This window comes from Alexandromys fortis, unplaced genomic scaffold (assembly GCF_014885135.2).
Source record: "Alexandromys fortis isolate MF-2015 unplaced genomic scaffold, M_Fortis_MF-2015_v1.1 scaffold_156, whole genome shotgun sequence".
Classification (NCBI taxonomy): Eukaryota; Metazoa; Chordata; class Mammalia; order Rodentia; family Cricetidae; genus Alexandromys; species Alexandromys fortis.
Genome location: NW_026068028.1, coordinates 568,082 through 581,695, shown reverse-complemented (window position 1 = coordinate 581,695; position 13,614 = coordinate 568,082). Strand labels below are relative to the sequence as shown.

The following is a 13,614-nucleotide window of genomic DNA, read 5'->3' as shown; positions in this document are numbered from 1 at the left end:
ATTTACAGATAATACTGAGACTGAGAGGCTGTAGCTTGATGGAACTTCAGCATCTCCTGGGAAAGGCGTAAGTATGAGCAGCCTGGTGCCCTGTGCAAGGCAGATAGGTGCCCTTTCCACTTGGCCATGATGCTTCTCTTGTACCTGGGGTCACCCCCCCACTACTTCCTCTTGTCCTGCAGACAGAGAACAGACCTAGGGTCATACCATGTTCACACTGGTCATCCTGTCACTGCTGCTCACCAGTTCAGAGGACAGAACAGGTATCTAATGTTTCACCCTGGCCTTGTGTCCTCAGAACTCCTGATGTCTGTCCCATATCCTAGCTCCTGTGGGGGTATCTGTGTCCAGCTGTAGAGGTCTGTCATGGTGCCTTGTGCCCAGCAAGTGGCCTGTAATTAACCAGGTGTGAGGCCTTACTACTGTTTCCCACTTTTAAGACTTAAGGTGCTGAACAGGAGGACCATGCGTTTGGGGCCAGCCTGAGCCACATAGTCAGCTGCCCCTTAAAAGCCCAGTGATGTAAGATGTCATGAACTAGATGTCACAGGGGCACTTGGCATTATCTGTTCCGCTGAGCAGCTCTTCAGGGACCATCTCCTTTCCACCTAGCTATTAAGCTCCAGAAGGGCAAAGAGCTGACTCCCGTGTCTGCCTATCGTCCCCAGTGGCATTCGTGCTTGCTGGTAGGCTACCACAGTGACACTCAGCTTTCTTCCATTTGAGTAGATGCTTGCTTTACCCGAGGCCTCATCATAGCTGCCTAAATGCCCTGACGGTGTGGCACCTGGCATGTGAGAACGGCAGGTCACAGCGGTTAGTTTCTAATTTTTCCTCTTGGATGTTTTGTCACTTAGTGCAACGCAAGGCAGTGTGGGTGCTATGAAATACAGGCCCATTAGTGAGGCTGCTGTGAAATACAGTGGAAGCAGTAACTCTCTGGGTTAGCTTTTCACAGGTGGAACACCACTGGGGAGATTCTTATTCCAAGAGCCTTCAACCCAGCAGGATGCTTCGTTTTAGCTTGGCAGGAGAGACCCAGTGATAGAAAGGAGCCGGTTAAGAGGGAGGGAGTGGTTATTCGGCAGTTGTGAGTGAGACAGATTGTTTGGCATTTATAATGCTGGTGTGTGGTTTGCTCATAAAAGAGAATGCCTAGCCGGAATTTATCTAGTGAAAATTAAACCATTAAACCTTCCAAAGCGAGAAACTATGGCCATCTGCCATGTAAAAGCATAATCACCTCTAAGCCGAGCTTCATCCGGTGTGGATCTGCATGCGGTCCTGTCGCCTGTGGAGAAGCCACCTTCTGACTTCTGCTTTTCTTGCTGTTTTCAGAGCCTGAGCCCTTGTGAAGCTGGCAATGACAAGTCTGAATGGTCGCCATGCCGAGAAAACCATTGACATGCCAAAACCATCAGCCCCCAAAGTGCACGTACAGAGGTCCGTGTCCCGAGATACCATCGCCATTCATTTCTCGGCATCCGGGGAGGAAGAGGAGGAAGAGGAGGAGGAGTTCAGGGGGTACCTGGAGGAGGGGCTAGATGACCAAAGCATTGTAACAGGGCTTGAAGCCAAGGAGGACCTGTATCTTGAACCCCACGGTGGCCATGACCCTGTGGGCCCTGCTGCCGCGACCATCCCGGCAGATGGACTGTTTGTATCTGAGGGCCCTGCCATTTTGCCCATCTCTGAGAACACTGTAAAGCTGCTGGAGCCCCCTGCTCCGGCAGTGCAAGTATTAAGTACAGTGCCACTGGCTCTGTCCCCAGGGTCGTCTTCATCTGGGCCCTTAGCTAGCTCTCCCAGTGTGTCATCCCTCTCTGAGCAGAAAACCAGCTCTTCGTCCCCATTGTCTTCTCCTTCCAAGTCCCCTGTCCTTTCATCCAGTGCCTCGTCCTCCGCGCTTTCCAGTGCTAAGCCCTTCATGAGCCTGGTGAAGTCCCTGTCAACCGAGGTGGAGCCAAAAGAGTCCCCCCACCCCCCACGGCACAGGCACCTGATGAAGACCCTGGTCAAGTCCCTGTCCACAGACACCTCCCGTCAGGAGTCGGATACCGTGTCCTATAAGCCCCCTGACTCCAAACTCAATCTGCACCTGTTCAAACAGTTCACACAGCCACGGAACACAGGTGGAGACTCCAAGACTGCGCCTTCTTCCCCACTGACTTCGCCCTCTGACACCCGCTCCTTTTTTAAAGTGCCCGAAATGGAGGCGAAAATCGAAGACACTAAACGACGCCTTTCCGAAGTCATCTATGAGCCCTTCCAGCTCCTCAGCAAAATCATCGGGGAGGAAAGTGGCAGCCACAGGCCCAAAGCCTTATCTTCAAGTGCTTCAGAACTCTCCAACCTGTCCAGTTTGAATGGGCACTTGGAAAGCAATAACAACTACAGCATCAAGGAGGAAGAGTGTGACTCCGAGGGGGACGGCTACGGCAGTGACTCCAACACTCCCAGGAGTGAACCCTCGAAGCCCACCGAGGAAGCTGGGAAGGAAGAAGAGCCTAAGGGATCCCAGGGGAGCAGTCTGAAGGATTTAGGCCTGAAGACAAGTTCTCTCGTGCTTGAGAAATGTTCTCTGTCTGCCTTAGTGAGCAAAGAGGACGAAGAGTTCTGTGAACTGTACGCTGAGGACTTTGAGCTGGAGCCTGAGGGCGAGGGGAGACTTGATAAGCCCCGAGATGTCCCCCTCAAGCCAGAGGTGCTTGCCGATGATGGCTTGGTTCTGGACAGCGAGGACGAAGCTGACTCAGCCACCCAGCACCAGGAGTTACCAGTGAAGACGTTGGGCTTCTTTATAATGTGTGTGTATGCGTACCTCATCCTCCCCCTCCCCTACTATGTGAGCGGGCTCTTCCTGGGCATTGGCCTTGGGTTCATGACTGCTGTTTGCGTGATCTGGTTTTTTACACCACCAAGTGCTCATAAATACCACAAATCACATAAAACTCTGCAACACTGGAACACAAGATCCTTGGATATCAAAGAGCCTGAAATACTGAAGGTAAGCCTCCCTCCAGCCTCTGGCGAGCACAGTGAGTGATGAGTGAACTTACGTGTTTAAGCTAATGGCTCAAGGTGTTCGCATCAGGGGTGTCTCTCTCTTCTCCAGGAAGCCACACTACTCCCCTGGAAACCTTATAGATCATGTTTATCTGTGTACCCATAGCTTTTTGAAGTTCTCCATGGCCCCAGAAAGCTACACTGTTATCTAGTTCCTACTTAGGTCTGTCCTTCAGTTAGCCAGGTCTACATTTTGAAGATCTGTTCTGACTGAATGTTAGGATTCTATATTCATATTTTTCAGACAGTCTCACTCTGTAGTTCTGGTTGTTCTGGAATTTACTCTGTAGACCAGTCTGGCCTCGAACTCGCAGAGATCTGTCTGTCTCTGCCTCCTGGGTACTGGAATTAGAGGCGTGCACCACCATGCCTGGTAGGATTATATGTTTTTAAGATTCTGGCTTCAGATTCAATGCTCATAGAATTGTAGGAGAGGGTCAAGAGGAAAGAGACTAGTTAATGTCAGTTGGTGACACTTGCTGCCAGCTTGTCTCTGTGCACAGTGAGGTATGGGCCGAGGAAAGATGTCAATTCCTGTGCATGCTCTGTCAGGCCGGGGCCTCCAGGGTATGGGTTTTATGGGATGATCTTTTGGGGTTCAATTTTTATTTCTGCATATTTGCATTTTTCTGGTTGTTATATATGCATCATAAGATTAGTAGCATATAACTATGGTTGTCACCTGGCATGATGGTGGCACACATCTATAATCTCAGCATTTGGAGGGCAGAAGTAGGAAGATTTCTGTGTGAGGCCAGACTGGTCTACATAGGGAGTTCCAGGCTATGACTATATAGTGAGACCCTGTCTCAAAACAAAACAACAGAACAACAAAAAGCAGCTGGGACTGGAGATGTGGTTGGGAGCAGGCACTGCTTCTTCAGAGTCATGTTTGGGTCCCAGCACCAATGTCAGACCAGCTCACAGCTGCCGTTAACTTCAGCTCCAGGGGATCCAAGGCGTCTGGGCTTGGAAAGCACCTGTGCACACAAAGGCATGTGCACATAGCTATCCACATACATATAATATGTAAAAATTAAAATCTAAAACAAAATATAGTCATTTATATAGTTTAAGTTACATAAGGTGTGGAATCAGGACCGTTTAAAGGTCACTGCTGTATAAAAGTTGTCAAGATCAACCACACCGGTTCCCTCTTGCCATTATTTGCTTCCAGTTTTACACACGAGGAGACAGGGACTTTCGTCCCAAGTTTTTTGAGCCCAATGTGATTCCCCCCTTCCCATGGCATGACTCTGCAGAAAGTTCATTCCCAAACTTTTCCTGAGAATCCCTTGATGTCCTTACAAGTATTCAAGATGAATCTATTGTCTTGGAGCAGTTTTGAACCTTATTGATCATAACCTTTAGCTCTTTAAGTTATAAGCTTGTTTGATCTGTGTTAAATTTCTATATTTTTTTCCTTTTTCTAAATAATACTCTAGAAATGACAGCATGATCTCTCTTTATTGTAAAACAAAAACCTAAACAGAACACCTTGGGTAGGATGGGGGGGGGCTCTTCTAAGATTCTATTTGTTGTTTTCTGGCTTCTTTACCTTTCTTTCTTACCCAAAGGAAGACACAGGGAACTCAAAGAAAAAAGATTATTCTTCATCAAACCTGTGTTGATTTGCTGTATTTACCCTAGCTTTTTATAAGTTCTGAAGCTTGTGTCTGTACCACACATGTGCAGACTGCCCCTCTCTTCTGTTGATTTCATGTGATCATATATTTTACAGCCTGACCTCTTTTCTTTCTTCCACATGGCAGTTTGTTATGAGACAGTTTCTTTTTTTATGGGAAGCTGGTGTTGGCTCTGAGGATGTGACACCCTTAGCTTGGCATGAATATGTGGAGTAGAGCAAAATGACTCATACAAGGTGGCTCCACTCTTTTAGAAGGGTGCTGCTGTGACTACCTGATTTACACGCACTCTAAGTGACTTAGTACTAATTTTAGCAAAGAAAAATGGTGTTTATGTTAGTCCCAGAGCTACTGACTAAGTGGAACATTTGATTTCAAACCTTTGAACATTCATTTGTCCTAGGAAATTTATAATTTTAATACAGTAAGTCTCTAGTATTGATCCAGTCACTGTTGTGGGTAGACAGTTTACCAGCTGCCCGGAGGGACACTGTGGTGGTATTTAAGTGTTCCTGTGGTCAGCTCGCTTTAATCCAGTGAGTGAGAGGTACAGGTAGAATGCTAGGCATGGGTGTGAGCAGAGGCACAGAAAGGGTTGCTGTGCACTGCCATGCAGTCTAGGTGTGTGTTTCCATCTGTTTTCTGTTGCTAATTACATAACACCCAGGCTAGGTAAGTCAGAAAAGGGTGCCATATTTGGTTTATAATGAAAAACTTACTTCCCAAGGTTCCATAAGGTTCTTGGATTTATGCTGGAGCGTGACTCAGATGCAGTTTTGAATTATATTCATGAGCAGTAGGATGTCTGTTCCCAGAGTAAGGACTGCCTAGAGGGTTGACTAAAATTATTTTTGCCTTTGCAGAGACTAATAAAAATGAATCTTGGGAAGCCTTTGTTTGGCAGCATTAGATATAAGAGGGATGGGTTGTTTTTAATAAAATACAGGATTTGGTTTTGATATGTAAAGGAGTAATTTTGAGCCATGCATCTTGCCTGTAATCCCAACATGGTGAGAGGCAGGAGGACCAGGAGTTCAGGGCCAACTTTAGATACATAGCAAGTTCAAAGACAGCTTGGGCGACATTAGATCCTGTCTCAGGCAAAACCCACAACAGAAGAAACATCAGGAGTGATTTTGGAGCCAGAACAGTGATTTTGGCATATGGGATATTGAGGGAAGAAGATCTTGAGTCAGAAGCCAAGGTGATCTCAAAAAACCGAAAGCTGGGCTGGAGAGATGGCTCAGAGGTTAAGAGCATTGCCTGCTCTTCCAAAGGTCCTGAGTTCAATTCCCAGCAACCACATGGTGGCTCACAACCATCTGTAATGAGGTCTGGTGCCCTCTTCTGGCCAGCAGGCATACACACAGACAGAATATTGTATACATAATAAATAAATAAATAAATAAATAAATAAATAAATAAATAAATAAAATTTAAAAAAAAAAAAACACGAAAGCTGGGCTGGAGAGATAGCTCATGGTTAAGAGCTCTTTATGTTCTTCCAAAATACCTGAGTTCAGTTCCCAGCACCTGTAACTCCAGTGCCAAGAGATCTGATAATCCTGTTCTGACCTCTGTTGTACCTGGACATACACATAGCATAGATTAACGTGTGTATACACACACACACACACACACATCTTTTTGTTTATTTTAGGCAGGGTCCTACTATGTAACCCTGGCAGGCCTGGAACCTGCTGTGTAGACTAGCTTAAACTTGTAGAGATCTGCTTGCCTCTGCTTCCTGAGGGAAGAAAAGAAGTCTTAACAAATCAACAAGGGGTTGGGACTTAGCTCAGTGGCAGGTAGAATGCTTGCTGGCCATAGGGTCAATCCTCAGCTCCAGGGGTGGGGGTGGGAAGGAACTGGAGTACAGCTGGTTGGTAGAACACTTGCCTAGCATCGTTCAGTTCCTAACCTGCTTTCCCTCCCAGATTAGTTTTGCTTTCTGGTGGTAAGTAGGTGTAAGAACTATAGAAGCATTTTCTCTTCTGCTTCTGTAATGGATCACTTGACTTTTTATGTGTGGCTTTTATAAACATGGCTAATTCCTAGTGCACCTTGTTCAGGCTCTGGAGAGATGGCTGAGGGGTTATAAAGCCCTACCCCCTCTTGTGGAGGACCTGAGTTCCACTCCTAGCATCTGTATTGGTTGACTCACAGCAGCCTGTAACTCTAGCTCCAGGGAATCTGATGCCTTCTTCTGACCCCCACAAGCACCTGCCCTCCAGTGCAGACACCCTCCAACACACACATGGTTTGGAAAGAATTCAGGTGAGGTGCTTCTGTGCAAATGCCTCACATGCAGGCATGCAACTTGTGTTTTTATGTTTGTTTGTTTTTTGAGACAGGGTTTCTCTGTGTAGCCCTGGCTATCCTGGAATTCACTCTGTAGACCAGGCTAGCCTCCAACTCAAAGATTCACCTGCCTTTGCCTCTCAAGTGCTGGGATTAAAGACGTGTGCCACCACCACCTAACTGTACCTTGTGTTTTAAGGTTGGTTAAAGGTAACTGTATGGAGTATTCCTGAATTCCTCAGGCACAGTGTAGTTAATGATGATAGGGGACCCCAGAACTTGTTTTTTGGACTTTTTTTCACATTTATTTATTTATTTATTTATTTATTTATTTATTTATTTATTTTAGACAGGGTTTCTCTGTAGCTTTGGAGCCTGTCCCGGCACTAGCTTTTGTAGACCAGGCTGGCCTCGAACCCACAGAGATCCGCCTGCCTCTGCCTCCCGAGTGCTAACTTTTATTATAAAAAAATTTTAAGCATATACATAAGTAAGGAGACATTAATATAATGGTTCTTCACATATACTCAGTACCACTTACAATAACACTACACTTAGCCAAGTTCCTCCCTTTCTCCCTCCCTCCCTCCCTTTTTTCCTTCCAACAGAGTCCATCATGATTGTTCTTGAACTCACTATGTAGACCAGGCTGGCCTAACCTTGAACTCACATAGATCTATCTACTTCTGTCTCTAGGGTGTTGGATTAGAGGTGCACACCACCACACCCAGCCTTTTGCCAATTTTCAGCTCACTAATTTACTATATGACTGGCTAATATTCTGGTCCAACTGTGCATAAACACATAGATCCTAGAAATGATTGGGTTCTAGATAGTTATCCTAGGAGCATCCTCTTTGCTTCTGTTCTGGGTATGAGCCATGGAGTAAAGAAAGATTGTGAGTGCGATGGGCTAAAGACTTCTCAAATTGTGTTGCTTTTTTTTTTTTAGAATAATAAGGCATTAACTGAAAAATGCCACCTATGTTTTCACCTCCAAGTTTATATTTGATATTTATATTTAGAAAAGTACAAGTTGGGCATTATAGCTTGAAATTTTAGCATGTGGGAAGCAGAGGTAGGAGAACCACAAGTTCAAACCAAGCCAAGAAACTCACAGAGGCTTATATTAATTATAAACTGTTGGGCCTATTAGCTCAGGCTTATTATTAACTAGCTCTTATATTTAAATTAGCCTGTAATTCTTATCTATGTTTAGTCAAATGACTTGGTACCTTTTCTCAGTAAGTCATTCTCAACTTTCTTCCTCTGAGATGGTTTGCAACTTCATCTCTGCCTTCCCTCGTCCCAGAATTCTCCTTGTTTGTTTGTCCCACCTCTACTTCCTGCCTGGCTACTGGTTTTATTGAATCAATGTGGGTGACAAGTCTTTATGCACAAGAGCATTATTCCACAGAACCAATAATACATAGTTGCAGGCCAGCCTGGGCTAAGAATGACCCTGTCTAAAGTGAATCCTGTCCTCTTCCCTTCAGAAGAAAAGTGCAAAATCCTCAGAAGATTGTTCTTACTGTACAGTCGCTAGCCTTCCAGGAAAAGTTTGCTGTTACCCAAAGTGGTTCCAGGGCATGTGTGTGTGAGTGGTGTTTGTGTTGAATGTATGTGTGTCATGTGTGTGTTATATGTGTGTTGCGTATGTGTATATGTTGTGTATGAGTGTTGTGTATGTGAGTGTGTTGTATGTATTGAGGATATGTGTGTGTTGTGTTAATGTATGTGTGTAAATGAGTATTGCATGTGTGTTTAGTGTGTGAGTGTTGTGTGTATCGAGTATATGTGTTGTGCGTTTGGTGTGTGTATGTGTGTGAGTGTTCTGTGTTCAGTGTGTGAGTGTTAGGTGTTGATGCATATGCATGTGTGTGTGCACAGGTGCAGGTGTGTGTGTGGTGTTGGAGCCCAGGCCAGTCTTCTTAACTCACTGCTTTGTTCCTCCCCTTCTCTCAGTGGTATACAGTTATTAAAAAGAAAATGTTAGGTTTTTTTTGTTTTTATCTGTATTTTTGCCTTTTTCTAGGTTAAAAAAAAAGTGACAAAGCTTTGTGATAGTTGACACACAGATGATCACATGACCTTTGTGATAGTTGACACACAGATGATCATATGACCTTCGGCTGTAAACATCAGGCATTATCTATCTGATCATGAAATACAGGTTCATATCCATTATTACTAACACTAAGCTTCAGTCTAAGAATATATGTGGTGCCTTAGGTTGTCAGCTAAAGATGGTGTGAGGAGGGGCTGGGGAAATAGCTCAATCCATAAAGCCCTTGCCACACAAGCCTGATGACCTCAGATCCAAAGGACAGAAAAGGTACAAGGAGAGAATCTGTTCCAGAGTGGTCCTCTGAAACACACCACACACACGCACACACGCACACACACACACACACACACACACACACAAGAGGGGGGGGAGGGAGCGTGAGAGAGAAATAAAACTAAAAGTTTAAAAAGGTAGCATGGCAGTAGCATGACTAGAGTAAAAAATGGCAAAAGTGAATTTTGTCCTCTTTTTCTCTGCTTCTCTGTTTATTGTGTATGAATTATAAGTGAAGGTAAATATTGTTGGTACATATTCAGAAATTGCTTGACTGATAGGAGAGGCGATCTGGAAAGTTGGAGGCTACCATCTTATTTGTTTGCTGATCTATTATTAACAAGCCAGATCTGATGTTTATTATGTATGAACATAAATAGGACCTTGGTTATCTCAGTGGTTCATCTGAGATCATTTAATTTGTCTCCTAATCTGAGTGCTTCTTATCTCCTGCTCTGTTACATCCCGCCAGTGCTCTATAATAAAATGCATTACAATTAAAAACTCACCTGAGCTTGGGAGATGTTCCTGTGGAGGATAGAAAGGCTCGGATAAAGTCTGTATCGCACAGTTTGTGGCTTAGCCGTGACGCCAGTGATTCCAGTGGTGGGCTGTGAAGGTGACCTTGAAGCAGTCGGTTGGAGGATGTGGACAGTAATTGATGCTGGCGTTTCCCTCTGCTAATGGAGTCCCCCTCCTCTTTCTCTATCGTGTCTTTCATTCAGTATTATGTATTTTAAATATTGGCTGGCTGCTTGAGGCTATCACTCATCATATGAATTTTGTGTGTCTGTAGGTTTGCTTTATCTTTGTTGGGTAAAATTAAAATTGTACCAAAGTTCAAAAGTGTGTATTAGACTCTTTCTTCCCTAGTCTCCAACCCTAGGATCTTTGATGCTGTTTTAATAGGTGACTCTGGTTCTTAAGCTTCAATGTATCAAAAGGGGGCTAACCCCAGTTAGTTCAGAGTTCTGTCTGTTTCATTTGTGGGCAAAGGAAGTTCATTTCAGAGGTGGATGTCAGCAGTGGTGGCCTCAGGTCGTGGCGTCAGCCTTTTCTCTCTAAGGCCTCTCTTTTGATAGATGAAGGGATAAACAGGCAAGTCCCTGTGCCAGTGCAGCCGCAGGGTAATAACATGCTGCCTGTTTCTGGTGTCAGCCCAGGCCCCACGCAGAGGACTCTCGTTGCTTCCTGGGGCCAGAGGATCAACGCTTTCCTCTGCTCAGCTCAACATCAAGCTGAGCAGGGGAGCACTGGCCTTGAACACCTCCCTGGCACTGTGATTGGGAGTGAGCACAACAGTTCCTCTAGACTTCATTATTTTGCAAAAGGTTAATTGTAGCTTTTAATCTTTCCAAGAATTAAATGGACCCCTCTCTAGGTTATGGTTTGCATGGCCAGCCAAACATGGCTTCTGAGTCTAGCAGAGAATTGAAGAAACCTCTAACCTTTTCTAAACACCCTCACAGGACCAGACTGCGGGCCAGATAGCTGCAGCCTGCTGACTAGGTCATTGTCCCAGAGGCGTGCGCTGTCTCCATTAGAACGGTTCCAGGTTCAGAAAGAAACGAGGCTTGTCTGACATCTCAGTAGTGTGAGTGAAGAGATGGCAGCTCTTGGAGTGAGGCACTAGCTGTGTGTCACAGATCTTTATGCCCACGCCCGTGCTGCATAACAAAATGGAGCTGGAGAAATACCTTACTTGGTAAGTTTAGGGTGAAGAATGTGAGGACAGGTGAGTAGGGGTCAGCAGTTTGCATGGGGGACAGAGTGGGGCTCTGTGCTGCTCTCAAGGTTGCATATCTGACTGTTCAAGTCCTGAAATTTCACATGCAGCTTATCGAGGGAGTTAGTCAAGTCCCAGGGGAATGTTGACAATCTTATTGTAGGAAAAGGTGATTCGATTTGTGTTGGGAAATTGCATTTTGCAAGGGAGATCTTGTTTGAAGTGTTGGGGTATCTCGGGGTAGACTCTGGGGGCAGCAGATCAGAGTTGAGTCTGGTCAGCATCTTGACCTGAGCAAGGCCAGTGCATGCCTGGGTTGCCTGTCTACTGTGATCCGGCAGCAGTTCCTGTTGCTCTGGGCTCCTTATTTTCTTACTCCATGAAACGTTATGCACCTCCACTTCTATCCCTCCCCTGAGGACAGTGACCAAGTAGTTGCTCAGCTGTTCCTTTGATGTCCCCAGAAGTGCAGTGGACACTGTACTTAAGGGCTGGTGTGGGGATGGGGAACTCCAGCCCTTCTGCTTGTGAGTTCTAAGGACTTCATTTAATCCTCATAGCTACTTTCTGAATCAGGGTTCATTCATATGGTCAGTCAAGAGGCGTTAGCTAGTACTGAGGTGCACCTTGTTCTGCCTGCTCTATGGAGTTTGCAGCTCAGTTAATTAAAGCAGCCAGTTAACAGGTCCAGTGAGGAATGAAGGTAGCTTCCTGGGAGAGATGTCATCTTAGCTATGACCTGAAGGGTGACAAGGCACTGCCCAGACTATCGGACCATGTCATGGGGCCATGATGGGAGGCTACATCTCGGTCAGATAGACCTGAGGCATGTCCCAGCTGTCCCAGTCTCGATCAAGAGGCAGATCATTATGTTGTGAGCTTTGTTGCATGTGTGGTCCTTGGGAGTTGACAAAGGTAAACACATGCGCAAAAGATAATGCCCATGAAATTCCTGGGGCACGATATGAGCCTAGGTACCAGACACTATTGTGAATATTTATTAGTAATATGCTTAAAATTTGTTCATTTTTATTGTGTGAATTCTGCTCCCCAAAATACTGTCAGCATGGAGAAATGTTGTGGTTTGCGCATAGAATATGAGTTGGGGTGAGGAAGACAGAGAGGAAGCCTGAGCCCTCTTACAGGATGGAAAGGTAGGGGTCTGAGGACTGAGCAGCGCCTACCTTGTAGCTGGTAGGTGTTGGAAGCAGGGTTGGAACCTGAGCTGTTCCTCTGGCACTGCGGAAGTCTCAGGGCATTTTATCAGCAGCCTTTCACAGAATCCAATTTGAGCGTGATGGGTCTCCTGCAGCTAACAAATGATTATCTACGGTGTGCGCCCAATCCGAATCCTGGTCATGGGTGATGTGTGTTTGTGTTGGCAGCCGTGGACTTTAGCCTCAACTAGATCTGGTGAGCAGAATTAAAGGAACATGTCATTTCAGGATGGAGGAAATCTGGAGATGGAAGGGAAGGAAAAAAGAAGAAACCACCACAGCTGGGCATCTGAGGGTGGGAGGAGCGCTGGCCTGGGTCATACTGAAGGGACATTGAAGTGGGGGGCACTGAGGGGTGAGGCATCGCTTGGGCTCTCTGCTGGCCTCCTTACCTCACCACAGCAGAGTGCTTGGCAGGTAAGGTTTCCGTGGTTCTGCTCTGTGTAGTTAGGGCCCAAACACCCTTCCTTCTCGTTCCTCTGAATCAGGTTGTCCTGGTATTTGGCCAGTGAAGAGGCTGACCCGTTTCTGTCAGCTGTGAGCAGAGGCTAACTGCTTTCTCATGACTGAACTGCGTCCTACTGAGTGGAGCCAGAGCTCGGGAGGGGCCTACCCTTCAGGCTCCTGGGCCTGGTGCTCTGTGACAAACCAGCTCCCAGAAGCATGGTGAGGAAGGTTGCCTTTGTTCACCTGTTACAAGAATAGAATTGATCTGCAGCTTGTTAGAGAGTGCAGGCAGCATGCCTGACCTATGAAACACAGGCAATGTGAGCCCAACTCTCACACCTCTGGTAAGTTATCTGATTTTTCCAACCTGAAAAACAAAGAAATAAGGTAAAAACTTGATAGAGGTTTCTCCATAGATATGTGTTTGAAGAGAGAATACATTTGGAGAAAACTCTACTCAGTGTCAGTACGTAAAACTGTTGTCAATCATCTAAGCACAGCAGTACGTGGCTCTAACCTTGGAATTTAACTGTGCAGGTCTAAATGCTAGGTTATCCTAGCAGTAGAGAAGTTGATACTGGCAAATCTTGAGCTTGCGGCCAGTCTGGTGTACATAATAAGAACCTGGTCTCAAGAAGCTAAAGATAGAAATATCCTGGCACATAAAACCTAACAAGTGTTTTTAAAAAAAAGTTACACTGTCTCTGGTCATGGTGACACACGCCTTTGATCTCAGAACTTGAGAGGCAGAGGCAGGCAGATCTCTGAGTTTGAGGGCAGCCTGGTCTACAGAGCAAGTTCTAGGGCAGCCAGAGCTACACAAAACCTTGTCTCAAACCCCAAGCCCCAGAGAAAAAGAAAAAAAGAAATT

At 45.7% G+C, this 13,614-nt stretch overlaps 1 protein-coding gene across 5 annotated transcripts in view; it reads left to right on the top strand.

Moving 5' to 3' along the window:
* Nucleotides 1-13,614, top strand: part of Tex2 (testis expressed 2) — a 113,933-nt gene that overhangs the window by 43,060 nt on the left and 57,259 nt on the right. For all 5 annotated transcript variants that reach the window (XM_050164248.1, XM_050164245.1, XM_050164247.1 and 2 more), the window contains one exon: nt 1,339-3,007. In XM_050164248.1, the coding sequence (XP_050020205.1) occupies nt 1,364-3,007 (1,644 nt within the window). In that variant the 5' untranslated portion in view covers nt 1,339-1,363. The remainder of the gene's footprint in view (nt 1-1,338; nt 3,008-13,614) is intronic.